The 27691-nt window shown below is 34.9% G+C and overlaps 1 protein-coding gene across 12 annotated transcripts in view; it reads left to right on the top strand.

Annotated features, from left to right (window-relative positions):
* The window catches only part of ZNF644 (zinc finger protein 644), a 124198-nt gene that overhangs the window by 66148 nt on the left and 30359 nt on the right, over positions 1-27691 (top strand). For 11 of the 12 annotated variants that reach the window (XM_072649053.1, XM_072649056.1, XM_072649055.1 and 8 more), the window contains 2 exons: positions 7141-10163; positions 10372-10977. In XM_072649053.1, the coding sequence (XP_072505154.1) occupies positions 7175-10163; positions 10372-10977 (3595 nt within the window). In that variant the 5' untranslated portion in view covers positions 7141-7174. The remainder of the gene's footprint in view (positions 1-7140; positions 10164-10371; positions 10978-27691) is intronic. The other variant, XM_072649057.1, reaches the window with a different exon arrangement.

Genomic DNA, 27691 nt, shown 5'->3' with positions numbered 1-27691 from the left:
AATGTTTGTTATTGGGTTAGGGGGAAAACTTTTTTAGGTGGAATGATCATGTATTGTCTATCTTGTATGGAGATTGCATCAGTAATATCCTGTCAGTAAGAAAATACTTTGAATTGTTCAGCAATAGTGATAGATTTGCTTTGGCCTGTCTTCCATGGGGAACATAGAAATTTTGAAGTGTCTGTCTTGGGTGAGAAGTTCAGTTCAATTGAACTTAAAGAGCTGTCTTGGTTTTGTAGCTCTCAAGAGCTGAATAAAGTAAGAGATTGACGCACAAATTTTTGTCATATAAGGAGAGGAGAGCATTTGCTGCCTTTGTCACTTTTGTGAAACAGTATGGTAGGAAGCCTTAAAAACACAGCCCAGAAACATACCTGCAGAACAGGTGTGTATCAAAACAGGTGTATCTAATAAATTTGGAGTTTTTGGTTTTGTTTGTTGTTTTTTTTTTTTTTGGTGGGGGGTTGGGTTTAAAGGAGGGGGTGACAAGTGATGGTAAAGATGAGCCGGAAAAGAACAACAAAAAAATTCCACACCTAAAATATGTAGAGTTTGTTAACATAATTTCAGTTGTTATGATATTACAAATATTGTTGGTGTCATTCTTGAACTAAACCAGAATGAAGATTCTGAAGAGTGGAAAGTACTTTAAAAACTCAGGAAGATATCCCAAAGATGACTTTTGATTTAATCTGTTAAACAATGAGAGGAAGAGAAAATGGAATTCTCATTAAGAAGCTAAGATAATGCTGGTATTTTTTTAAGTTCTCTTTTCCTTGGGATTCTTCATTTAGAAAAAAGTACTGTTATTAAATATTATATTTGCAGTAAATTAATAGTCAGGTGGTCTTCATTTACTTAGTTTCATTATGAAGAAAAATATTAATTCATGAGATTGGCCAAAAAAAATTAGAGGGAAGATTGAGCATGTGAAAGTTTGAAATTCTGTATGTATAACTTTTTGTGGATACTTTTAAGAATTCACTTTCAGTAACACAGGAGAGAACAGGTCCTAATAACCTGAGTTTTAAATTATGAGATTCTGTGGTTTACCATTCTCATTACTTTTTTCAAACACACAATTCCTCTGCTAAATGGTAGGGAGATGGGCAGGAAACCTCTCTGTATTAATAAACTCAACATGGTAAGACTTCAAGTAATTTACTTCTGATAGAGAACCATTATTTAATGTTAAACATGGCCTTAAAGATAGTTAGTTTGCCATGGATATACTCTACACTATAGGATTTCTCTTATGCTATCAGATATAAAATGCCTACTGTATGCCAATCACTTAGATTTATTTTTATCTTTTGGTATATAATGGATAACTTGCAGAGAAATTTAGTGGAAAAACTTAGTTTCTGTATTTTTAATAAAATTGCTTAAGGCTAAAGGATTTTCTTATTTATTCAGGTATATAGGCCTCAGTCTCAGTCTTACACAAATAGAGACTGTATTGATTCTTCACAGAAGTCCATAATCATTTAACTTATTGTTTGGCTATGTTCTTTAAACAAGCAGTTATTAGCCTATGATATTTGTAGAGTGTTTCTTAGTTTGCAAGATATAAGCCCTTTTCTGTAGATGAAGAAAATGTCTGGAGGCGGGTTAGAATAACTTGCCCCCAGTATCGCTGAGCTAGTAAAAATGGCAGCAGATCTTGCACTAGAGTTAGAATAACTTGCCCCCAGTATCGCTGAGCTAGTAAAAATGGCAGCAGATCTTGCACTAGAGAGAAATTCAAGCTTCTTGACTTGTTCTTATTTCGTCATGCTGAGGTATTGTGAGGCAGTTTATGCTTTGTAGCTTTTCCTGAAAATTCAGGAGAGAAGTCTCACTAATATTCATATCTATACTTTTTATAGACTTTACACATATAAAATGTCCTTGTCATGTGCGTAATATTATACATGCTTGGGAGTTGGGAGGAACCTTACAAGTATTTAGTTCGTCTTGCCACTGTCCAGACCAAGAAATTCTCCTACAGCATGCCTGATATTCAGTCTTTGCTTGGAGTGCAGTGCAGGGACCTCGTTACATTATGAAGCACTCTATTTTGTATTAAGAAGTTCTGCTTATTAGGAAGATGTTCTTAAATGAAACCGAAATTGGTTCCTTTGTGACCTCCACCAGTTGTTCTATTTTTTTGTGTGAAGCTATATAGAAAAAGTCAATTTGCTTCTCTGATGTGCTTGTTTTTTAAATATCTCAGCTGTCATGATTGCTCCCTTTGTACCTAGACCAGATTTGCTCAAGGTTTTTCATATCCTTTTTTTCTGGTTATCTTTCTCTGGTGCTTTTTTAAATTTTGTGTCCCTGTTAAAATGTGTAATTCATGTGTTCTTTAACCTACAACATGGTTTGAGGGTTCATTGGGTTGGGAGAGATAGTATGAGTATGCAAAGACCAACATCTTAAGCCTCTCTTTTCTTTGTAAATATATGCTGTGTATATGCACACAAACTTGCATGTACAGTATAACTCTAGCTAAACATATTTGTATAATATTCATAGAATTTCATGCCTCAATCAAAATACAGAATTTTAGTCAATTAAGATTTGTTTTATATGTAGTTTGACAGCTTTTAATGCTTTTTCTTCTTGACTTAACATGTATTGCTAACTTAGACTCTTCTGTACTCTTAAGGATCTTTTCAAGGAAAAGAAAGGGCTATAATAGAACCTGATAGATATTAACTGTAATAGTGCTAGTGGGCAATACTATATTTAGTTGTGCAGTATAATTTTTAATGAACTACTACTGAATGAGGGCAGCATTATAATTTTTGGTGAAATTATATTATATGACAAGGTTGGCATTATGCGATAAGTACCCAAGAAATGTTAACCTACTTGTAATAAATACAATTAATAATGTACATAAAAGAATGAAATTAAGCTAATTTTCTATCAAAAAGATTTATTAATGAACAGCAAGTGGACAGCATAGATTTGATGACAGAAAGGTTGTATCCAATCTGAATTACTGAGTGACCTAGGAAGCTTGCTCAGAGGGATTACAGAATAATTATGTTAATATGCAATTATCACCTCATTTCTTCTGTAGTAACCTCAAGATGTAGTGTAGTAAGGGTGTTATAGCAAGTGCTGATAGTTTGCAAAAATACTGATGTTTGAGATTTCTGAGACAATAAGCCTAGCTTGAGGCATATAAGTGATGATCTGTCATCTTGAAGACAGATCTGACCTTTGTACTTCTCTTTTAATGCTTACAGTGTATGACTACAGGCAGTTACAGCTGCAGAACTCATTATGATTTTCTAGAACCTGAAATATGTTTTTATGTGTATATTAAAAATCCCATTTGCAACTTTTTACCCACTAAGCAAATTAAAAAAAATTCTTTGAATTATCGTAATCCAACTGATAAAAGTAGTTTAATTGAACTTTGAGATACTGCATTTAAACTAGTTGTATATTTATAATATACACATTTTTAAATTTAAAGTAGTTGGAAATTGATTCAACTTTTTGAATCAAGTTTTAAGAATTGATTTCAAATGTTCATTGCTGGTTGGTAGCACAGAAAACTGCAAATATTGATGAAATTACACTTATTTGCTTATTGTACAGTAGAGACAATGCATTTGGTGTGGGTTTTTATCTTACCCCCATTGTTAGAATTACATAGCATTACGTATTGCATAAGCATTAGTGATGGATATAATAGCAGCAAACCTCTGTAAATGATAAACATTTTTGCTTGTTTATTGCACCAGGTTTTGAAGATGCTATGGCCGTTATTCCTTTTCAGTGGGATAACTTTTTCTAACAACATAAAAATACAAATTCTGAAAAAGTACTGTTATATTTTTTGTTTAAAATTTTTTTCTAAAACTGTTTAATGAATCAATTCAATATTGTTATGTTTTCCTTCTCTTTGTAAAGATTTTGTACCTGGAACAATATTATTTTAAAAAAGAATAGCTTGGGTATCTGGGAAGATTATTAATTTGGAGTGTATTAGCCATCTTTACTTATGCATAATAATTACCTAACAGGTGAAAGAACAAACTCTTGAGCTATGTCATTTTACAGTTCAGCAGATATTCTAACTAGAGGTAGGTTTTATATACCTCCACTTCTAGAGAAAGAATTGTGTATGTAATCTGCAGATTAAAAGATGGATTATGAACATTTACTTTCATATATATTTGAGCAAAACAATTTGCTGTCTTTTGAATGTAAACTTTGTGGAAGGCTTTCGTGAAACCATTCTGATAATGAGGACTGCAGTCTCCAAGTCTACATGATATTTTCATGGTTTGCCACCCTGCTGTTCAGGGGGTACCACTGAAGTTGCTTTAAATGGGAAGCGTCTGTTCCTTCTCTGAACTCCTAACACCAGAACAGATGGGTAGAACATGGAACATGGAAGGTTTTACCACAGAGGTGGTAACAGTGAAGCCACTCATTAACACTGAATTTACCACTTCGTTAGCAACGTTGCTTCCTGTTGAGAAAAGCTAATATAGGCTCTCAAATTGACTGAGCATATACTTGTCTACCCCCATTATTAGTAGTAAACTAGAACAGATAGTATAAATCTTCTACACCCAAATATGTACATTGTGTGTACACACATGTATACATATTTAAACAAAATATTCTTAATGCTACCTCTACAAGATTTAAGATGTTATTGCCCTTGTGAGGGATGTTTGACTTATTGTTGGGGAGCAGTCACTGAATGGGTAATAGTAATACAGCCATTGAATTTGGTTTTCCTTTTACTGACATTTGCAGTACTCTTTCCTAACACGTTTGTGCTGCCCCTTTTTAACTTCTGTGTATGTGATGTAGAAACTCCTGCTGGGTGCTGCATTAGCACCATTTTGGGGTGATAGCATTGAATATGATCTTATTGAAAGTCTATTTTTATTTCCATGGCAATTTGCCAATCTTGCAGCAGCAGAGAACTTTAAGAGTTAGATGTGGGTGCTCACAAAATGATTAGTCTAACATGTTGAATTTTAAAAAGTAAATAGTTTTAATAAAGTCAGTATCTTACATTATCCCTCATTTTTTACATAAATGTACATTTTAGGTCATTGGAAAGGAATGAAGTTCATTAAGTGCTTATACTTAATTATAAAATTTTCAAGAAAAAGAAGCAAACCTAGAGATTTCCCTTTTATTTTCCCAGTTTTGTTTTGATCCTTTGTGAAATTTGCCATAAAATTTTTATTTATGTCAGTTGTTTTGTTTTCATGTGAAAATAAGTTTGTATCTGTGGCCTTTGCTATTTTTATATAGAAATAACTAACTTACACAAATAAAACTGTACTTACTAGAAAGTCAGCTAATGCACTTTGTACTGTTTCTCTAAAAACTCACTATTTATGCAAACATAGACTAATTTTGAATTAGAAGTCTATTTTTATGGTGGAGAACTGGATTTGGAACCAGTAGACATGGGTTCAAATCCCAGCTTTTCCACTGTGAGCCTGGGCAATTGTAAAAATCTGTAAAATGAGGGTTTGTGTCTAGAGCAGTGATTCTTACCATGGGGTTCACACACCTCAAGTGGTTTGTGAATAGATTTCAGGGGACCTGCGAACTTAGATGGGGAAAAAAATTTATATTTTAATTTTCACTCATCTTGAACTGGAGTTCAGCGTTTTCTCCAGTTAGGAACATAAGGCATCAAACCATTTCACCAGATTGCCGTAAGGATGACATGACAAAAAAGCAGTTTTAAGAACCCTTGCTTTTGATAGCCTATTTTAAAGTAGCTTTGAGTTCTAAATCTGTGATCTTAGATTTGAAAACATTGGAAGGTGAGGTTAAATCTTAACTTTACAAGCAAAACTAGTCATGCTTTGTTTTTATTACGAATACAGATAGATAATTTTGTGTTAATGCATACGTTAGTACATTTTTCACTTCCTTGTTTTAAATCTAAACTTTTACTTAGTTTCCAAGTATCTTCTAACAGAACTCACTAAAATGAATTGCAAAGACAAACACTAAATATTTGTGTACTATTAAATTCATGCCTAGTACAAATAAGGACACTCAACTCAGTACAAAAACCTTGTAGGTCAGGTATTATCAGCTATTGTCTGATTTATGTGTTTCATTTGTACATCCTGAAATTATTTGTAGCTGTCTGTCGCCAAATCAACAAGAATCACTGTTTAAAAAAAATAGGACTTTGGTCACTTGAAGCACATACTTTAATCATTTTAGGTAAAAAATATTGTCATTAAGGCGATTCTTCAGTGTCTGGTTTTTTGTTTTTTGGGTTTTTTTTGACATTTTGTTTATTTGTTTGGTGTTTTGATAGTGCTTCACTAGCAAATCCAACAAAATCTACTGAAAAATAGGTTACCTAAATTTATTAGTAAATAAGAAACCAACATTCATTAACCTAATTCACCATGAATATTTTGTAGTTTTATAGGACAGTGGTTAGGTTTTCTAAGTTGAAGAATTGAAAGAGTACACAGTAATTTTAGGGTCAAGGTACAGAAGTACGTGAAATCTCATTATTTTAGGCTTAAGTAATTTTGAATTTGTGGTAATTTGGATAAAAGTTGAACTGAAATTTGTAACAAGCAAAATCATGAGAAAAGATTACAGTTAACTTTTAATGAGATACCTTAAAAATACCATTTACATCTAAACAGTTGACATGCCTATAAAAATCATCTTTTAGGTAATCATTTAAGTAAGAATCTAGCGTACCCCAGATGCTTTGCTTTTGTTTTCATTCAAAGATATGTTCTTGAAAGAATTAGAACTCTAGTTTGTTTAAAAAATTTATTTTAGTTGACCATGTTAAGCATATCTAAATTAGTGAGGGAAAATTGTATTGTTCGTGCCATTTGGGTTTTGTCTCCTTTTATTTTCTCCCAAGTATTATAGTAACTTAAACCACTTAGTACATCCTGTATAACAAATTCAGTCATGTGTATTTTAATGTTAAAGAACATAACATCTTTTAAATGGTTTTTAATATTTTAAAATAGCAAGCAAAATGTTTAAATAATTAAGTTGATTTTAATAGATAAAAAACTTTTTTTTACCTATTTAAAATCTCGTGCTGTACATTTTAAAGATACTGTTTTTTGCATAAATATTTAATGGATTCCTTTCTTTTTCTTTTTCTAGAGTAAATGTGTTTAATGGGCTTGCCAACAACAATATGGATGATTCGAAGATAAATACTGAGATTTCTGGTGCTAAAGAAGAACTTCTAAATGACACCAATTTCATCTCTGAGAAAGAGAGTGGTGTTCTTAAACCACAAGAGTGTCAAATGTCATTTCAGAAAAACAATACATTGACTCTGCCTGAAGAGCTATCCAGGGACAGATCTGAAAAAGCCTTAAGCGGAGGCCAGTCCACCCTATTTATCCATGCTGGTGCTCCTACTGTTTCTAGTGAAAAGTTTATCTTGCCTAAAGGAACTGCTGTTAATGGACCAGTTTCACACTCCTTAACTAAGACTTCCATTATGAGTAAAGGCAGCATTTCATTAACCACTGGACAACCCATGAGTCAGCAAAAAACGGATTCCTGTTCAACTTTGAAAGTGGCACATGATCCCCAGCTGTCCACAAAAACTACACCACAAAATTCAAATCAACACCCAGTTTTATTTTTGTTACCTGATGTAGCACAGATTAAAAATCCCATCCATTCCATTAAGAAACCTACCTCTGCTTCATTTGGTTGTGATAAACAAAAATCAGTAGGGAGTAGTGTGAAGTCAGATAGCACTTTAATAAATCAAGTAGAGGAATGTGAGGAGAGTGAAAGTTTATTAGCAAAAGATGATTGTGTCAAAACATTAACAGATATTTCCTCAGGTACAGATGATTTCAGACCAGGAAATGATACAAACTGGGATCCACAAAAAGAGTTTATCCAGTTTCTTATGACAAATGAAGAAACAATAGAAAAGTCTCCAGTTCACTGTAAAGTAGGGTTAGAGAAAAAGAGAAAAAGAAAAATGGATGTAAGCAAGATAACTCGTTATACCCAGGATTGTTTTAGTGAATCAACTTACATGACCACTAAATCAAAACTACTAAATGTTGAATTTCTAGAGCAAAGTGAAGAACTACAAATAACAGAACCACAGAAATACCCATTATCAAAAGTGAAGCCTGAATCAGCAGATGAAGACTTAGATGATGTGGATGCTATTCAGCAATTGATTTATAGCCCAGGTAAATGTGGAGAAGAGAGTTCACCTGTTCATACAAGCACTTTTCTTTCAAATACTTTAAAAAAGAAATGTGAAGAGAGTGATTCTGAGTCACCTGCTGCTTTCAGCACTGAAGAGCCATCTTTCTACCCCTGTACAAAGTGCAATGTGAATTTTAGGGAGAAAAAACACCTCCATAGGCACATGATGTATCATCTAGATGGGAATAGTCACTTCCGTCACCTCAATGTTCCACGGCCATATGCTTGTAGAGAATGTGGGCGAACATTTCGTGATAGAAATTCACTTCTGAAGCACATGATTATTCACCAGGAAAGAAGGCAGAAATTGATGGAGGAAATTCGTGAGTTAAAAGAACTTCAGGATGAAGGGAGGAGTGCACGATTACAGTGCCCACAGTGTGTGTTTGGCACCAATTGTCCCAAAACTTTTGTGCAACATGCTAAAACTCATGAAAAAGATAAAAGGTACTATTGCTGTGAGGAGTGTAACTTTATGGCAGTGACTGAAAATGAATTGGAGTGCCACCGAGGAATTGCTCATGGAGCAGTAGTGAAATGTCCAATTGTTAATTCCGATCTAGCTCAGAGAAAAATGCAAAAAAAGACTTCTGCAAAAGACTCTTTGACAGAATCTTCCAAAAAACCAGCCACATACATGTGCAAGTTGTGTGCTTTTACTGCATCTGCTAAAAATATTTTAAAAAAACACATGGAATATTTGCATCCATCATCATGCATTGATCCATTTGGGAGGCCGCTACAATTGGAAAAAAAGGGGGATATTCTTGAAGAACCTTTAGATTTTGGTAGAACTAAGTCGTTGGTTAAGGAACAGACATCCACATTTCCAAAGAACTCTGTTTTAAAACAAGATGTAAAACGAACATTTGCATCAGCATCTCAGTCGAGCAGTTTTTCAAAACTCCATAAGAGGACACACAGAATACAAAAAGCTCGTAAAACTGTCTCCCAGGCAAGTGTAAATGTGTGCCATCAAAATAATTCTCCTCATAAGACTGTTATGATTAAAAACAGCATTGACCAAAAACCTAAGTATTTCCATCAGACAGGGAAACAAAAATCTAGTGTCAAAACAAGTAGTAACTATTTATATAGACACAAATATGAAAATTATAGAATGATTAAAAAGTCAAGTGATCCATATCCTTTGCATTTAAAAAAGGAAGAGGCCAGTTCTCTACATATGTTTTCATCATCAGATAGTTCCCACAACAATTGTTTTATTATGGATAACCTTGATTCAAAAAGGCCAGAAGATTTCAAAGACTATAGACGCGTAGCTGTAAAAAGAGTAGTTAATGAATCTAAGTTGGAAAGTTCTGTTGCAGGAGAGGATTTAGACTGCTATCCAGATTTTTTGCATAAAATGACTGTTGTTGTTTTGCAAAAGTTAAATTCTGCTGAAAAAAAAGATAGCTATGAAACAGAGGATGACAGTTCATGGGATAATGTTGAACTTTGTGACTACACTACACAGTCTATGGAAGATGAATCTTACAGTGATGTTAATCGGGAAAACGTAAACTTATTCCCACTCTTCAAAAATAAAGTAGAGGGTCAAGAAGCTGGAGAAAACCTTAGTTTTGATCAAAACGATGGCTTTTTTTTTGAATATTATGAAGATGCCGAAACTAGCAACTACTTACATGAGATACATGATCCTCAACATTTAGAAAATGCAGAAACGTCATTGCCAAAACATAATTCTGTTTTCCATTGGACTGATTTATCTCTAGAGAAAAAATCTTGTCCGTACTGTCCAGCAACATTTGAAACTGGTGTTGGGTTATCCAATCATGTCCGTGGGCATCTACATAGAGCAGGTTTAAGCTATGAAGCCAGGCATGTTGTTTCTCCAGAGCAAATAGCTACAAGTGATAAAATGCAACACTTCAAAAGGACGGGCACAGGAACACCTGTGAAACGAGTTAGAAAAGGTGAGCTTTTGGGTGGGTGGGCACGAATTGCTGCTGTGTGTAGTATGTGGTCACACTTAGCGGATGGGAAAAAGATTGTGCCTTGCTTTTGTTTCTGTTTCTGTTTATGGGAGCATGCAATAATCCTGTTTTCCAGAGTAATTGATTTTAGGGTGAATAGACTTAGCACTTTAAAAACTTTGACACGTGACGTTTTTTTCCCCTCTAGCTATAGAGAAGTCTGAATCTGCTTCTGAGCACACTTGTCAGCTCTGTGGTGGTTGGTTTGATACTAAAATTGGGTTATCAAATCATGTGAGAGGGCACCTGAAAAGACTTGGAAAAACTAAATGGGATGCTCATAAATCTCCAATATGTGTTCTAAATGAGATGATGCAAAATGAAGAAAAATATGCAAAAATTTTAAAGGCATTGAACAGTCGCCGGATTATTCCCAGACCATTTGTAGCTCAGAAACTTGCATCAGGTGATGACTTTTTATCTGAAAATGTTATACCTCTTGAAGCATACCGTAATGGCCTAAAGACTGAAGCTGTATCAGTATCTGCATCAGGGGAAGAAGGACTGAATTTCCTAAATGAATCTGATGAAACAAAAGCAGAACTGTCCAGTGGGAAAAAAAATCAGTCTCTAACTCTGATAGAACTTCTGAAAAATAAAAGGTTGGGAGAAGAAAGGAATCCTGATATTTCTCCTCAAAAGATCCATAATCAAACTGCAAGAAAAAGATTTGTTCAGAAATGTGTTCTCCCATTAGATGAAGATGGTCCATTGATGTATCAGCCACAAAAAATGGATTTGACTGTGCAGTCAGGTAAGAGAAAGCTTATAATTAAATGTATATTTTAAAAACAATTTTATAAATGCTTGCTAGAATATACAGAATTATAAGAATTTCTCTTGGGACCCCCTGTTCCATCTAAGCCTGTCTTTGAAAAGCACTACTGAATGAATAATTATAAGGCATACTAATATGCATATTAAAACAAACTAGTGCCCATTAACATTGAATTCTGTTTGTTCACCAAATCTGAGAACAGAAATTTTGAATACTTTGAATAGTTGAAGGGATGATCTTGGCGAGAGAAGGGCAGGGGTACAACAGTTTTTGGAAGATTCTACTGGTGCAAAACCAATATTTTACCCAAAAGACATACCAAAATGACATATTATTGCTTATGCTATCAGGATTAAGTTACTCAGGTCACCACTGATCCCCTTTTGCTCCTATTGTCAAAGGGAAAAAACCCCCACGTGCCTTTTTAAAAATCGAATGAATGAATGTCTAGTGTATGGTGTGTTATTTCACAGAATCAAAATCTCATCTTGTTAATTTTTGATTCTAGATCTTACATTAGTGTTGTAATAAAAAAAGAACAGACGACATTTGCCTCATGTGTCATCAGTTGTTCCTTCCTTCTAGCAAAATGTTTTGTATGTTTTGGCAAAATACAACTGAAGATAGATCAGCCTTACTTTTGGGGAGAATTTGTTTTCATAACTTAGGCTGTGAAAATCATTCCAGGTCATAGCTTGGATATATTAGATTTCGTATAAAAGTTAATATTGAAAGTAAGCTTGATAGTTGTTACAATAAATGGACTACTAACACAATAATAACGATAATAGAAATTAGTCCTCGAATTAACTGAGAAACAGTGTTGGATTGTTTGTGTGGAGCAGAAATCGAGTTACTTCAGATAAATGCAGACCTTGTGGTTTAAAGGTTGGCTGCTGTCTGATAGGCTTTCAACACTTGTATTGTGTGTCTTCTCTATTAGTTGACTATTGACCAAAGCAATTTACTTTTTGAAAAGAAAGTGGGATTTTTTTTTTTTGGTTGGTATTACAGTCAGGTTGCTGAAACCAATTAAAATATTTTGGTAGAGAAAGGATTGTCTGATAACTTTGGAGTTTCTTATTGTTTCAACATCTTTTTTCTTGTGATGACTAAGATGTTAGCTTGTTGTTCATTTATTTAGCACAAAGATTTTAGCAAAAAAACTTTAAATCATTAACTTTCATTATTGATTGCGCATCCAAAGTAATGAACATAAAATACCCTGAATAAAATGTTGTGTCTAACAGCTGTTCAGTGGTGTGTTTTACCACCTTTTCTTCCAGCCTTCATCAAAAGCCTAATTTAGTATTGAGCCTTTTACAGTTTTGTGGGTAAAACACTTTAATTACCACTTTGTCAACTAGACTTTTAAATTCTCTTTATTGGTAATGTTGTAAGCTTTGAAACTTCTCAACAGAACTGTGCTATTCAAATCACAAGATTGTATTTTAGGTTTAGGGGATGATCTGTGTAACATAGAAAACTGAAGGAAAGTGATAATAGGTGTTAAATTCAGAGGAGCTGAGAGGTTCAAGGCTCTTCCCTTTTTGAAAGAACATGGGCTGGCTCTAAATACTCCAGAGCTCATTATGGCTAACTTAACACCCCACCCCCTTCCCAGTTAAATTATGCTAATGTAATAAGCATTTTTCATAGGATCAGAGATTTAGAGGCATCAGGGATCTCAAGTTACTAGGTTCAATCCGACCTGAGGAAGAGTTTAGGTGACTCAAAGGTCATACAGAAAAGTAGGTGGAAGAGCAGAGTTTTCATTGACACACTGCAGCCAATTCACTCATATCTTTATGGGATACCTACTTTTCCCATTTTGTTTCTTAAAAGAGCTGTATTTTAGTTTTGAATAAATATTCCTTTGAATCTTAGAACATTTGTAATATTCTTAAAAGTGCACTCAACCTTTTTGCAAACCACTTGTAATTATGCACAGGACAACACTTGTCAGGTACAGGTATGTTTATTATAGATACCAGCAGCAAGTCAGTTGGATAGGGGCAGCTAGGTGGTGCAGTGGATAGAGCACCAGTGCAGGAGTCAGGAGGACCTGAGTTCAAATCTCACTTCAGACATTTGACACTCACTAGCTGTGTGACCTTGGGCAAGTCACTTAACCCCAATTGCCTCATCCTGGGCCATCTCCAGTCATTCTGAGGAATCAGTGGATTCCTCAGTCAGTCAGTGGATTCAGATGGCTCTGGAGGAGAAGTGAGGCTGGTGACCTGCATAGCCCTCCCTCACTATAAACAAAGTCAAGTGCAAGTCATGTCATTATTTCTCTGATGGCATGGTCTTCTTCGGTAAAGAAGGACAAACACACACACGCACACACATACACATACACACACAGTTGGATAAAATCTTTTTCTTTCTCTTACTACATTTGCAAATAAAAAAATAATTTGAATATATATATATGTACTCATATACAGAGAGAGAGAGTTTGATAAGCAGTGATTCAATTTGAATAAATATTAAACTTGAAAAGCCTGCATATTGACCTGTATCTTCTTCCTCCTTTCTCCATTTGGTTGTAGTTTACTTGTTTTGAGTATCAACTTAATTGTGGGCTGTGTAACTATCAAAATCAGTTGTGATTTTTATAGCCTTCTGCAATGAACTTATAATGAAAATAATTTTATTTGAGTATTTTGGAGAGGTGAGCCTCTTGTGAAAAGATAATGTAGTTCCGTTACTAGAAAATTAGGGGAACGCTAAATGGGAACATATTGGTTCAGTTTGATGCAGATAAACGTAGATAGCTATGTTTAATGTAGTTATATCTATTATGTATCCATATCTATTTATCCATCCATCTATCCATACATGTTCATGTCAAATGCTTTGTAAACCTTAAAGTGCTATGTAAGTGTTAACTATCATCAGTCTGTCTAGAAGTTGAGAGAGAAAGTGTATGTGTAATAATTTTGTTATTTTAGTTTGACTTTTAATCTAGCCTTACAGATACATTTTTAAACTAAATCTGTCAAAATACCAGTATTGGCTTTTGTAATGTGTTAGAAGTATATTAATATTATACTTTTATTTATTGATTAGCTCCTTATTTGTTTGCTTATTATTTCCTTAATCAGACCGATCCCTTAATCCAAAGGTGTTCTCTATTGTGGAGTTTATTGCATGAACTGAATCTACTAGTGCCCAGGGTGGGAATTGGTGCTGGATTCCACCTTCGCTTTCATCATAGAGCTTGTTTTCAGCATAAACATGCTTACTCTTTAGCTCTTATCTTCCTAGTCTCCCTCACTTGACCCTTCCTTGTGCTATACAAGCTCAAGCCCAAACATGACAGACGACTCACTCCTATCTCCCCTTTTCCCTCATCACCTTTGGTTGCAGGAGGCACCCATTGGAGGGTAGTGACCACTGAGTAATAACCACCACCACCTTTCCTTTTCAGTTTAGGTGGAACTATGTGAGTCATTGAGTATGGGAGTAGCCACGAATAGGTTGCAACGTGTATTGCAGATATCAATTATTTTTTTTCTCCCAGATTTACTTTTCTAGTCTTCCCTATTTCAGATGAGGTTACCACCACACTTCTAGGCACCTAGGTTCAACATTGAACTATAAAATCTACTAACCTTTCTTTCCAGCTTCCAGCCTTATTTTACTCTCCTGCACACTGGTTCAAACAAACTCATCTCTTTGCTAGTCCTCAAACTCATTAAAAATACAACTAAAATAATTCAAAATACAACTAAAATAATTCAAACAATGAATAGAAAGGTATCATATGATAACTACCCAGTAAGCATAATCCCATAAAGAAAGCAATGGATTTATGTTCAGCTTTCTTCTAAGACAAAAACCACTGTGAATTCACTAACACATTTTGATTTTACATAATTACACATCTATACATAAGGAACATGCATACAGGGGAATGACTCCTGTGGAAAAGCTGTTTTATTGACTGACTTATTGTGTATCTTTCAATTAAAAAGTGTTCAACAAATTCACCTGCTTGACTAGTCACATTGTATATGTTAACTGAGTAATTACTTACAAATTATTTCTGCCTTTTTCCTTAGGACATATACAACGAGTTTTTCAAAAATAACTAAGCGTATTCAAGTTGTTCTCACTAAAATATTACTTATATTACATTATACTTGTGAAATTAAAGTTTTTTGCATCACTAATATATTTTAAATTGTTCATTTTACCTTTATCTTATCCTTTAAAATTTTCTATTTGTTTACGTTTTGTAATATACATAGTATATTACAATATACCATACTAATATACAATATACTATACTATTACAATATATGTATATTATAAAAATATGCATATGTTTAATCATATTTTATTTCCTTAGAGTTGTGTAATCAAAGAATTTTGGAAACCACTGATCTAAAAGTTTTCTTGTTCTTTTCAGTTTTTTTTAATCTTTTTGAATCTTTGCCTACTATACCTTTTCTCTATTTTCCTTCTTTGCTCAGTTCTCTTATTCCTTAAGATACATGCTTGGTCTGACCTTGTATTAGGTAGACCAGAGGTGGGGAACCTGGGGCCTTGAGACCACATGTGGCCTTGTAGGTCTTTTGGTGTGGCCTTTTACTGAGTCCCAAGTTTTACAGAGCAAATCCTTTTATTATGGGGATTTGTTCTGTGAAGTTTGAATTCAGTCAAAGGGCTGTCTGTATTTGAGGACCTAGAGGGCCACTTTATGGTCTTGAGACTGTAGGTAGGGCCCTACCCCTGAGGTAGACAAATAGTTTCCTATTAATAGGTTAAAATCTTATGTCTTATTACCTTACTTGGTTTTCAGGTTATTAGTATGTGTTTTCTTAGTATTTTGGGGGTTGCTGTATGAAACAGAGGTATTGGAGCAATAGGGAAGCAGATATCAGAGAGTCCACTCTGAGGAGGTTGTATACATGGGTTCTTTTTACTGTAGTATGAAAGTAGTAATGAACTCTAAAGGAACATTGGGATTTAGTTGAGCAATGATGTGGTGAACCAAAAAACTTAAGAATCTGTATTGGGCTGGGGTACAGGTGAGGTCAGTGAACACTTTTATTTTAATGACTAAAGCATTTCACCTAAAATGTGCAGTGCATCATCACCCAGAATTTAATAAATCTGGAAACTTCTTAAGGCTAGTTTTGTGGGAAGGCTTATTGCGATTTTTAAGGCAGCCTTGTAGAGGAAAGGGCACTGGGCTTAGTCAAGAGATTTGGTAGCCCTAGTTTTTTCTACCAGTAATTAATTAGATTCCCCTGGGTAAGGCAGTTAATCTTGCTGGGATTTGGCTTCTTTTTTTGTAAAATTGATAGGTAGACTAAATCACCTCTAAGGTTCTTTTTAGCTCTGACTCTTTGATTTAACATCTTTTATTCTACTGCTATCATAGAAATAATGTTGGATGGGAGTCTCAAAGACCTCAATTCCCAGTTGTACGCTGCCAGTTAGGTAATATCTGTTTGACCATGGACATTTAAATGATATGGTCATTTAATTTCTCTGGTTAACCCATTTACTCTGATCTTCAAAAGGAGAAGATTGAACTAGATTATCTCCAGTGTACTTTTCAACTCTAAATCTATGATCCAATTAAGGTATAAAAGACTTAAAATAGAAATATTGGTGGAGTTAGACATTCAGAAATCATTATATTGAAATATAATTAATCCAGTACAAATGATACCTATTTAGTTGTTTCCGTGTTTTAGTAAGAAGGAAGGGATGGGGAAAGCTGAATTAAGTGCTAGGGAGGGGTCACATCACCTAGCCTTGCTTTGGGGAAGAAGGGGGACAGGAAGAGATTGTAAAAACTGTGAATCTTTGTAGTCTTCTAGTTTTGCTAATAAGGACTTAACCAGTTTACCTGCAACTGAAATGCATTTTTACCATATGAATATTAGGCTTATGGCTCTGTGATACATGAAATTTTCTTTTAAACTGTGGGATTTGTTACTAAAGAACCACTTTCCTCCAGAATATTCATTAGTCAAGATTTAATTGTAAATTAAAAGCAAGGAAAGAGAATATTGCAGTTAGTTTAAATTTCCCTTGCTTTTATACAGTATAATAGTAATAGAATACTTTGATTCAAAGTGTCTCTGCCCTCTTACGTAAGTTGAATAAACTAGAGTCTGTTCAAGTTCACATTCTTTTTTTAAGCACCTAGGCTAAATTCTGGGATACAAAGAAAAGCAAAAAAGTCTCCTTTGAGGAGGTTATGGAGGAGACCACATACAAGTATGGTGTTACAACCAAGATTTTTAAAAATATATTGTGTATGTGCATATATACACATGTGCATACATGACATGGGCACATACATGATAAATTAGAGATAATCTTGTTAGTCTTATTTGACTTAATGATCTCATTTGGGGTTTTCTTGGCAAAGATATTGGAGTGTTTTACCATTTTTTTCTCAAGCTCATTTTACAGATGAGGAAACTGAGGCAAACAGATTTAAGTTGCAGAGTCACACATCTAGTAAGTATCTGAGGCCAGATTTCTTGGAAAATTTCTTGACTAAATGATATTCTCTTTAGTTGGCACCAGTAATACCAGAACTTTATATAAGGTATATAACACGTATGACATCAGTTACATAATTTATATAGTATTTAAAAATCATATAAAGTAGTTTAGTGAACAGATAAGTTCAATTTTGGGACCTCAACTTCCTTCCAACTTCTATCACAGTTTCATTTAAGAAAAAAAACCTGTAGTACCCAAGGTATAGATGTATATGTTCATGATGTTTTTAAAAATGTATTTATTTTGCTCTAAACTGGTAACTTTTAAGCTTGACATGTCTCCTTTAGGTCTGATAATTTGCTGGGTTATATGCTTATTCTTAGAACACTTAAGCCATTTTTAAAGCTTTCTTTAGACATTTTCTTGATTAGTTGTGCTTTATTTTAATTGTTAGTACTGTCTAATAAGCACTGGAGTATTTTGTGATTCCTCATGACACTTTAAAAAAACAGTACTAGTTTGACTCGATTTATATTGAGTGTTGAAAATTTCAGTCATTTCTAACTTCAAATGTAGGAAATTTCATGTGTGATTTCCCACTTTCATAGTTTGTTTCTTAATGTATTACCTTTCCTTATTTTTGAGTGACAGGAGTATATGGTTACCCTTATTATCTTTCTATTAGCAGTCTTACTAGTTGATTTATTTTAGTTCTTGATCACTGTCTAATTTATGAATTATTTCAGTTGACATTTGTTAATTCTTTTAAAAAGTTGCTCCATGGCCATTACACGAAATAAAATTGATATTTCAGTCAACTAGAACATTATGCCAGTGGGTCCATTGGCCAGGTCACTCAGCACTTATTCTGTTACTTAGTAGTTTCTTGTTTAGAAGAAATAATCTAACAGACATAGCTAAATATCAGTTTCTATCTTGGAATAACAGGACTCTGCAGTGTCTTAAAGCTCAAAACGCAACCTCTATGGGAACATCTGACTATTTTACTTGTATTCTCCTTCATTGCCTCAAGTCATATGCTAGTTCTGGTTTAGGTTCTGGTTATTTTGAGCCTATGATGAGTTATTTCTTACTTGGGGGCAGAGAGTGGGAGGAGAGGAAGAAGAACAATAAAATTCTTTTAAAGGTGGGGAGGGCAGGCAAAATAGTGTCACTTTTTTAATGCTGTTGCTTACCTGTTGTGCATAATCACAGTGCTTAATGTTGCCTGGTGAGAGTTCAGGATTCTGAAAGATTAGAAGACCTGGGATGTAGGGCACATCCCTTCTCTCTTGACTTGTCTGAAAAATGAAGCATTTCAGTTGAAGGATTTCTGATATTTCTTCTGGCTCTTAAGTCCATAATATACTGTTTAAGGTCTCAGAATATTTTGTGCTTCTTACATGAGTACTATGATTCTGCTCGTAGTTATCAGGGAAGGAGTACAATTGTTTCCACTTTAACATTCAGCTCAAGAAATTTAACCTTGAAGAAAGCTGTACAGAGAGGTTACATAGCTTGCCTGATACAACTTAGAACACTGTCATAATTTTCCCAAATCAACACTAGCAATTTGGTGTACAAACACGAATCTAATCTCTCAGCCTCATTGTCATCTATAACATGGGATTATAGTAACAACCTACTTCAGTTGGGTTGTTTAGAGGATCAAATGATGAACCATATATACGAAGGAAAGAAGGAAACCGGTATTTGCCCACTGTGCACCAGCATTTTGCTTTGCAAGTGCTTTACAAATACCTCATCTAACCCTTACAACAGCCCTGCGAAGTAGTGTTGGGCACACCTTAAATTAGTGTATAAGTGTCAGTTAGCCTGACAAGATAATTTTATTCTTTTGCTTTTATATTTTAAGAAAGTTGATAGCAGTCAGTGTTATTAGATTGATGTTTCCAGTTTTCAGCTTTGTTGGAATACCTGGTTATAGATTCGTAGAATAAGGGGTGCGTAGGTGGATGTGGGTGTGACTGTGCTTAAATTCTGAGAGTGGGTATATGAACTGCTATAAGAAATGTAATTCTTATGTTGTGTCAGGTGCTTATAGACCCAGTTTTTGCTGAACTAGAAAGAAGAACCCCTGTAATAAACAAGTATAGCAAAATACATGCATACATTGGCCATTTGTAAAAATGAACACTTTGTTTGGCAACTATGATCTAAATTGACCTTCAGGTATATGGTAAACAACCATGTTTCCATTTCTCCAATTTTGTTTCATTTTTGTTCTTAAAGAGCAAATTTATTATTATTATTTTTTTTTATAATTTAACCTTTACCCAAAAGAGCATTTCTGTGTACAAATTAGGACAGAAAAACAGACTTGGTTGTATCTTATGCTTCATATCTTTTGAGCGCTTCAAAAAAAGGAAAATAAATTCAAGATGGTGTTTATAAACTGTGCTTATCTGTGCTTCTTTCTGTTCTCTTTTGTATATTTTAAAAAATGATGATTCATTTCTATGTTTATAATTTCTGTGACTCATTTCTATGTTTATAATGTGGCCTCTTCCTTGCTTTCCTTAATAATAACCCTGTATCTACTCTACAATCCAATCACATCGACCTCCTTCCTTGAACAAGACATTCCATCTTCCAACCATACGTTTTCATTTGCTGTTTAGAATCCAGGTTTCTTAAGAAGACTTTCTAGATCACCTGTAGTACTAGTGCCTTTCCATTGAGACTACTGTTACCTTGTGCCTGTTTGTTTGCATGTTGTCTCTCCCATGTGATTGTGACTTCTTTGAAGACAGGGACTTGTTTTTGCTTTTCTTTGTATTCCTAGAGCCTGCCTCAGTGCCCAGCCCATAGTAAAGACTTAATTAATACTTACTGACTTGCCTTGCATTTCTTTCCTTGAATCTCAGAAATGAATAAGTTGATTTTAAAAGAAAATTTAAAAATTTTACATGGTTAAAAAAAAAAAAGATAGGGGCCAACTTTCAGCTAAGCTTTCTTAACTACCTGGCGTCTAACTCAGGGCTACACACTTATTAAATGCACTTTCTTTAAAAGAAATTTTTTTAAAATGGTAATTCTAACACTTTGTCATTTCAAAATTTTTTTTTCTTATTAGTGATTTAGAGCATTTTCCCCATTATGTTGTTAATAGATTAGATTTTTAGGTTGTTCATTTTATCTACTGTAAGTCTGTCTGTCCTTTATTTTGTCAAGAATTCTTCCTTCCCCTTTCCATTGTTGTATAAGATTTCTCTTACCCTCTTCTAATTTTCAGAGAAAAGAAGGTAGGCTAAGACTTTTGAATGAGTTGGTGGAAGAGCTTGCTTTTTTGATGGACCAGAAGAAATATCTCTTTTGTCCCTTTCATTTCAGAGCCACTATTCTGGTGCAGTTCCTTATCACCTCACACCTATACTATTGTAGTAACCTTCTGGTTGCTACCACTATCCCAGGTCTGTCCCCATTCAGTTCATTTTCCAGTCACATGCCAGACATTTTCTTAAAGGACAAACTCGAATGACTTTTGCAAACTCTGTGATCAAGTATAAAATGCACTCTTTGGCATTTAAAACCTTTCACATTTTTGGTGTCCATCCTACCTTTCTAGTCTCCTTACATTTTACTGAACTCCGCATACTCTGTGATAGAACAAGATTATTTATTCTTCCTTCTACTTGTCACCTGTCTCTGTTATCTATGCTACTTCCTTAACTGTCCCCCATGTTTGTAATTCAGTCCCTCCTCTGCCCCTCGCCTTTTCCAGCCTCCTTCAGGGCTCACTTTCAAATCTTAGCTTCTGTAAGAAGTCTTTCCTCTTGTCTAAAAATTACCTTCGATTTATACTTTATATATCTTGTGTGTGCATAGTTATTTTACATTGCCTTGAAGATTTAAATGTGAGCATTTTTCATATCTTCATTAGTATAGTGCCTGGCAGAAATACATTTTTGTTTGAAGGATTTTTAAAACTCAGAAAATTAGTCAAGCAATATTTTGAAAAATGGACTAAATTTTATTAAGAAGGTTTTATCTGAAATCTACATGTAATTTTTAGCATGGGGGTATACCATGAGGTGATAGCAGCTTTTATTTTCATTCCTATCAGAATGTATATTTTTAAGTCCTTTACCCATTACCATTTAACTTTTTATTTACAAATGTGATCTATAGTCAGTATTTTTAAAAGTTGTAGTTAACATATAAAAAAGGCAACAGTATACTGTATTTCTTTTGTTTATCATGTCAGCTTCCAGTATGTTCTGGATCTACCACATTTATTTTAGTGTCGTATCTTCTTTATATTTTACATAATTTTTACCAAATATTTACTCAGTATTTTCAAAAGGAGTTCATTTGCCTTTGAAATTCTTTTATATTGCTACATCCTGGATGGAAAAGGAGATAAAAGTGAGAAATAGAAACAAAGATAACATGAAAACATTTGTTTCTTTCTGTGGTAGTCAAAAAATACTAAGATTTGAGGCCAGTTTTTATTTTTTGTTCATTTTTGTGTCAAGTATAAAACATTAACATCACTATTCTCTTTACCATCATTAATCTGTGCTAAGATTTTAGATCTTTTTAGCAGTACAAGAAGATTTCTATGGCTTTGCTCCATTCAGTATGATAAGGAATTAAAAAATTGTGCCATTTGCAGTTGTGAACAGGGAGATGAAATCTGATTTTACTGTTCCTTTTATAATTTTCAATTTTCCTTAACACTTTTCATTTTAACTATCTAAATAAAATTAAGCAAATCTTCCAAACTACCCAACCAAATCTTAAAAATCATAGGTGCAAAAAAGTGTAGCATTGATGATTCCATTTCTTCTGGGTAGTAAGCATCTGTTTCTACCTATTAGTTTGCTAACGGAAACCTAGATACATCCTTTATAATAAAAAAGAAATATCCATCACAATTAGCAAGCATATTGTCAGATGTGTCCGACATGTATAGCATTCCCCCACCCTGAAAAGAAGCAGGTGTTAAGCCTTCTTGTGTCTTTTCTTCAGGGCCAGGCTGGGCCATTATACTTATACACCATTCATTTTGAATTTTTTTTAGGTTGATCTTTTCATGATCTTTTCATTTACATTGTATTGGTCATTGGGCTTATTGTTTTCCTGATTCTTCCTACTTCTCTTTATGTTAAACTTTGCATGCCTTTCACTGTTCTTCATTTTCATTGTATCTTAGTTAGTGGGTATATCATGTACTAAACACTGTGGTAAGCACTTGAGGAGCTCCTCAACTAATGGGGAGGCAACATATATACAGAAAAACTCTATACAGGATAAATTGGAAATAGTCAGCAAAGGGAAGGCAGTAGAATTAAGAGAGATTGGGAAAGGCTTCCTTTAGAAGATAGGATTTTAGCTGGAATTTGAGCAAAGGCAGGAGGCACAGGGATGGAGAGGCCTGATCAAGGAACAGAGGCCTAGTGTCAGTACCTGATTGGGCAGAGAGGGAAGCAGAGGTTGGGGAAGGTATAAAGGATAAGTAGATTAGAAAGTTAGCAAAGAGAGAGCATGCTACGTTATGAAGGAATTTGAATTCCAAACACAAGATAGTATATTTAATTCTGAAGACAATAGGGAGGCATTGGAGTTTGTTGATTAGGGCTTGACATGATTGTCCCTGCACTTTAGGAAAATCACTGAGTGTTTTGAAATGGGAAGAGATTTATGGCAGGAAGCCTAACCAGCAGCTGTCTCATTAATCCAGGTGTGAGGAGATGAAGGCCTGCATCAAGTTTATGGAATTATTAGAAGAAGTAAGAAAGGGATGTTATGAAATGTTGCAAAGGAGAAGATAATGAGTTCACTTAGGGTGTGTGGAGATTAAGATAGCTACAGGACATCCAGGTCAATTTGCCCAATAGGCAATTGGAAATTGGAGGTCAGCAGGGAAGTGAGGGCTGGGTAAATAGATTTGAGAATCAACTGTTTAGAGATGATAATTTAATCCATGGGAGCTGATGAGATCCTCAAGTGGAATGTATATAGAGAGAAGAGCAGAACCCATGACATGAGTGCTGCATGGGCACGATGAAGTTCTAGCAAAAGAATCTTGAGAAGGAAGGGAACCAAAAGTCGTGTTTTGGAAAATCTGGAGAGAAGAGTATCAAGGAGAAGCAGGTAATCAGCAGAGTTAGAAGGAATAGAGAGATCAAAAAGGAGAGGCTTGAGAAAAGGCCATTGAATTTGACAAGTGAAGGAGGTCATTGGTGACTTTGAAGACAGCAATTTCAGAGGAATGATGATGTCAGATTTTTGGTTGTTAAGAGTGAGAGGAGAGGAAGTAGAGAGACTTTTTATTGACTGCCTCTCAAGATGTTTAGGCACAAACGGAAGATATATGAAGTGATAACTAATGGAAATGGAGAAGGGGTTTTTGAGGATGCAAGAGACATGATTGTACGCAGGAGAGAAGTGTGTAGACAGGGAAAGACTGAAGATAAGTGGTGAAGTGGGGATGACACAGGGGACAATCTTGTAGGATATGAAATGAAATAGGATCATTTGTACATGTAGAGGAGTTTGCCTTGGAAAGGAGAATGGTCACCATATCATGTGAGATGGGGTAAAGGAGGAGATAGGGGCAGAAGGCATTTGAGTGATAACAAGATGAGGAGAAGGGAAGTATAGGAGCCACAGAGAGGGTTCAGTTAAAGTTAGGTAACATATTTGTATTGGATGCATTCAGAAGACTTGAGCAAAGACAACAGGGGGACTGAGACTGATGGCACAGTTGGTAATAAAACAGACAAAAGATTAAATTGAACGCTGTAGAGGGGAACTGTTTCACTAAGGGGTCATACAATGGAGAAAGGAAGAGAGTATGGCTAATGCTGTGTGATGATCTGGGAGAGAACTGAGGGGTCAGGGGATTGGAGGTCACAGTGTAGATGAAGAGCATTCAGGGTTTGGTACTAGAAGGTAGAACAAATGGAAAGTCAGTAATGTGCTCAGATAAGGGAATTGCAGAGTTCATGAACATGGAGGTTTTTGCATTTGTGGTTTGATGGCAAGATTAGAGGTATGATTGACTGTTTTTGTGTATGGCTGAATTTGGGTGGAGGAGTAGATAATGGAAAATGAGTAGATAGAAGAACTGGGAGGTTAAGGTTTTTAAGAGAGTACCATTACAGATGTTGAAGTTCTGTAGTAAGAAGACAGGAGTTAGGGAGGAAATAAGTCAGGTACGGAGCTCATTAAGAAAGGAAGAGGCATGTTCAACTCTCAGGATTTTGAATGGGTAGGAGATCTGAATTATATGGACATAAAGGAGAAGATATAACTAAATGACAGTAGTAGGGGGAAAACCTGGAGAGTCTTACAGCACTGCACTGGAACATTCTTTTTCTTTAACATTCCAGTTTCTTATTTTTGCCATTCTTTTAAAATTTCAAATTCTCTCTTCCTACCCACTGAGAAGGCAAACAATGATATCAGTTATATGTGTGAAAGCGTGGAAAACATTTCCATGTTAGCCACATTTCAGAAAAAAAGCAAGATAAAGTGGGAAAAGTTATATGTCAGTTTGCCCTCAGAGTTCATCAGTTTTCTCTCTGGTGCATTTTTTAATCATGAATTCTTTGGAAGTATCTTAGATTATTGTATTAATCAGAGTAGCAAGGTCCTTTACAGTTTGTCGTCATTACAGCTGTGTTTTTAATGTGTTCCATGATCTTCCAGTTCTGCTCACTTTACTTTGCATCAGTTCATATAGGTTTTTCCACGTTTTTCTGAAACCACCCCTATGTCATTTCCTACAACATAGCAGTATTCCATCATACTTGTCTACTGCAACTTAACTGATTAAATTACCTAGATTGATGGGGAGATACAGACCTAGTAGTGGTGTTGCTGGGTCAAAAGGGTGTGACCAGTTTTATAGCCCTTTGAGCATAATTCCAAATCGTTCTCCATAGTGGTTGGATCAGCTCATGACTCCATTTTATTAGTGTACCTATTTTTCCTTATCCCTTCCAACATTTGTCATTTTTCTTAGGTTTGAGGAGAGGTACCTCCTAGTTGTTTTAATTTACATTTCTCTAATCAAATCTTTTGCTATTTATATTTGTTATATCCTATTTATCCTTTTGCTAAAATCACATGTAGACTCCTTTTAACGATCTTTCCATTAAGGAATGTAAACAATTTAATTATATTGAATTTCTTATGTTTATTCTTTCATGTTATATGTGAGTGTGTGTTTGGAGGGGGGAAGGCAAGACAATTGGGGGTTAAGTTACTTGCCCGTCACATAGCTAGTAATTGTCAAGTGTCTGAGGCCAAATTTGAACCCATGTCCTAACTCCAAGGCCAGTGCTCTGTACACTGTGCCACCTAGCTGCCCCCACATTAAACTTTTGTGCTTCTCTTGAGTCTTGTGTTTGAATGTCAGATTTTCTATTCAGCTCTGGTCTTTTCATCAGAAATACTTAAAAGATCTCAGTTTCATTAAATGTCCATTATTTTCCTCTTAATGATTATAATCAGTTCTGCTGGTGTGATGTTTAAAAAGGTTCAAGAGACATAGTTTCTAGGTAATTTAATCAGTTTATTAATAAGGCCAGCAGGTTATTAATAAAAGGAAGATCATTTGGTCATCTGTCTAGACCAAATATCCCTAATGGCAATGAGGTCACAGTTTATATGCCTTTTAGAGAGGAGGTGTTCCAGGAGGTGCCTACTCAACTCTGATTGGTTAATCAAATTGGGCTATGTTGGAGTATGAGACATAGATCACTCAAATCTTGGTCAAAGAGACATCACTTTCCACATCATCTATGTTGAGGATAAGGAGGACCTATGTTTACTTCGACTTGTCTGAGCAAACACAAGGAACAGGAATATACTCATTAGCCTAAATTTAGAATTTCTTTCGCTGTCTGATGAAATCTTGGCCTAGGTGACTCTCTGAGAAAGGTTTCCTACACTGACTGGTTTCTGGATGAGGAAGTAGAAAAGGGGGAAAACCTTGATTCTAATATAATAATTAGTTATTAAAAATAAGTGAGAAACATTGATTTCTCACACTGGGTAGATTATTCTTGGTTGTCATCCTGGCTCCTTTGCCTTCCAGAATATTACAAGCCCTCTGCTCCTTTAATATGGAAGCTGCTTAAATCTCATATGATCTTGACTGTGGCACTGCAATATTTGAATTGGTTTTTTTTTTGACTTTGATCTCAGAACCTTGGAATTTGACTACAATATTCCTGGGATTTTTTATTTTGGGATCTCTTTAGAAAAGTGATCTCTGGGGTTTTTTTTTTCAATTTTCATTTTCCCCTCTGCATCTAAGATATTGGGGCTGGTTTTCTTTATAATTTCTTGAAATATGATATTTAGGCTCTTTTTTGATCTTGGCTTTCAAGTAGTTCAGTAGTTCTTAAATTATCTGTCCTTGATATATTTTCCAGGTCAGTTGTTTCTCATGAAATGTGCCACATTTTCTTCTATTTTTCATTCTTCTGAATTTGATTTATTGTTTTTTGATGTCTCATAGAGTAATTAGCTTCCCCTTGTCCAGTTCTGGTTTCTTAGGAATTGTTTTCTTAAATGAAGTTTTGTACCTCTTTTTCCATTTCAGATCAGTTCTGCTTTTTAAGGAGTGGATTTTTTGTGCCCCCTTTACTATTTGGCCACTTCTGTTTTTTAAGGTGATGTTTTCTTCAGTATTTTGGGGGCTGCTTTTGTCAAACTGTTAATTATTCTTTCATAATTTTTTTGCATTAATCATTTCCCCATTTTTTCTTCTACTTTTAGCTCTTTCTTAAACTCTTTCAGAAAATATTATAGGGCTTGGGTCCAGTTGACATCTTTCTTTGAGCCTTTTTGGGTAGCTGTTTTCCCTTGTTTTCTTGAGTTTGTGACTTGGGCTTCCTGTCACAGTAATAGCTATAGTCTTTTGTTTTGTTTTGTTTTGTTTTTACTCATTTTTCCAGTCTGTTCTTGACTTCAAACTTTATATTAAAGTTGCGCTCTGCCACCTATGGGTGGGGAGGCACTGTATGAAGCTTCGTTTTTTTTCATTTTGCTATATTCAAATCTAGTTCTGAGGAGGTCTTCAAGTACTTAGGGTTTTCAGGGTGATGTGATCCAGAGAGAGGTATGGTCCCTGATGATCTGGTCTTTACCAAGGAATGGCTGGCCATTGCTCTCCTGCTGCTACAAGTGCTAGCACTCCTCTTTGGCCTTGGAACTAGGACTAGGGACT

This window comes from Notamacropus eugenii, chromosome 2 (assembly GCF_028372415.1).
Source record: "Notamacropus eugenii isolate mMacEug1 chromosome 2, mMacEug1.pri_v2, whole genome shotgun sequence".
Classification (NCBI taxonomy): domain Eukaryota; kingdom Metazoa; phylum Chordata; class Mammalia; order Diprotodontia; family Macropodidae; genus Notamacropus; species Notamacropus eugenii.
The sequence above is the reverse complement of the archived record's forward strand: the minus strand, read 5'-3'. Positions and strand labels throughout refer to the sequence as shown.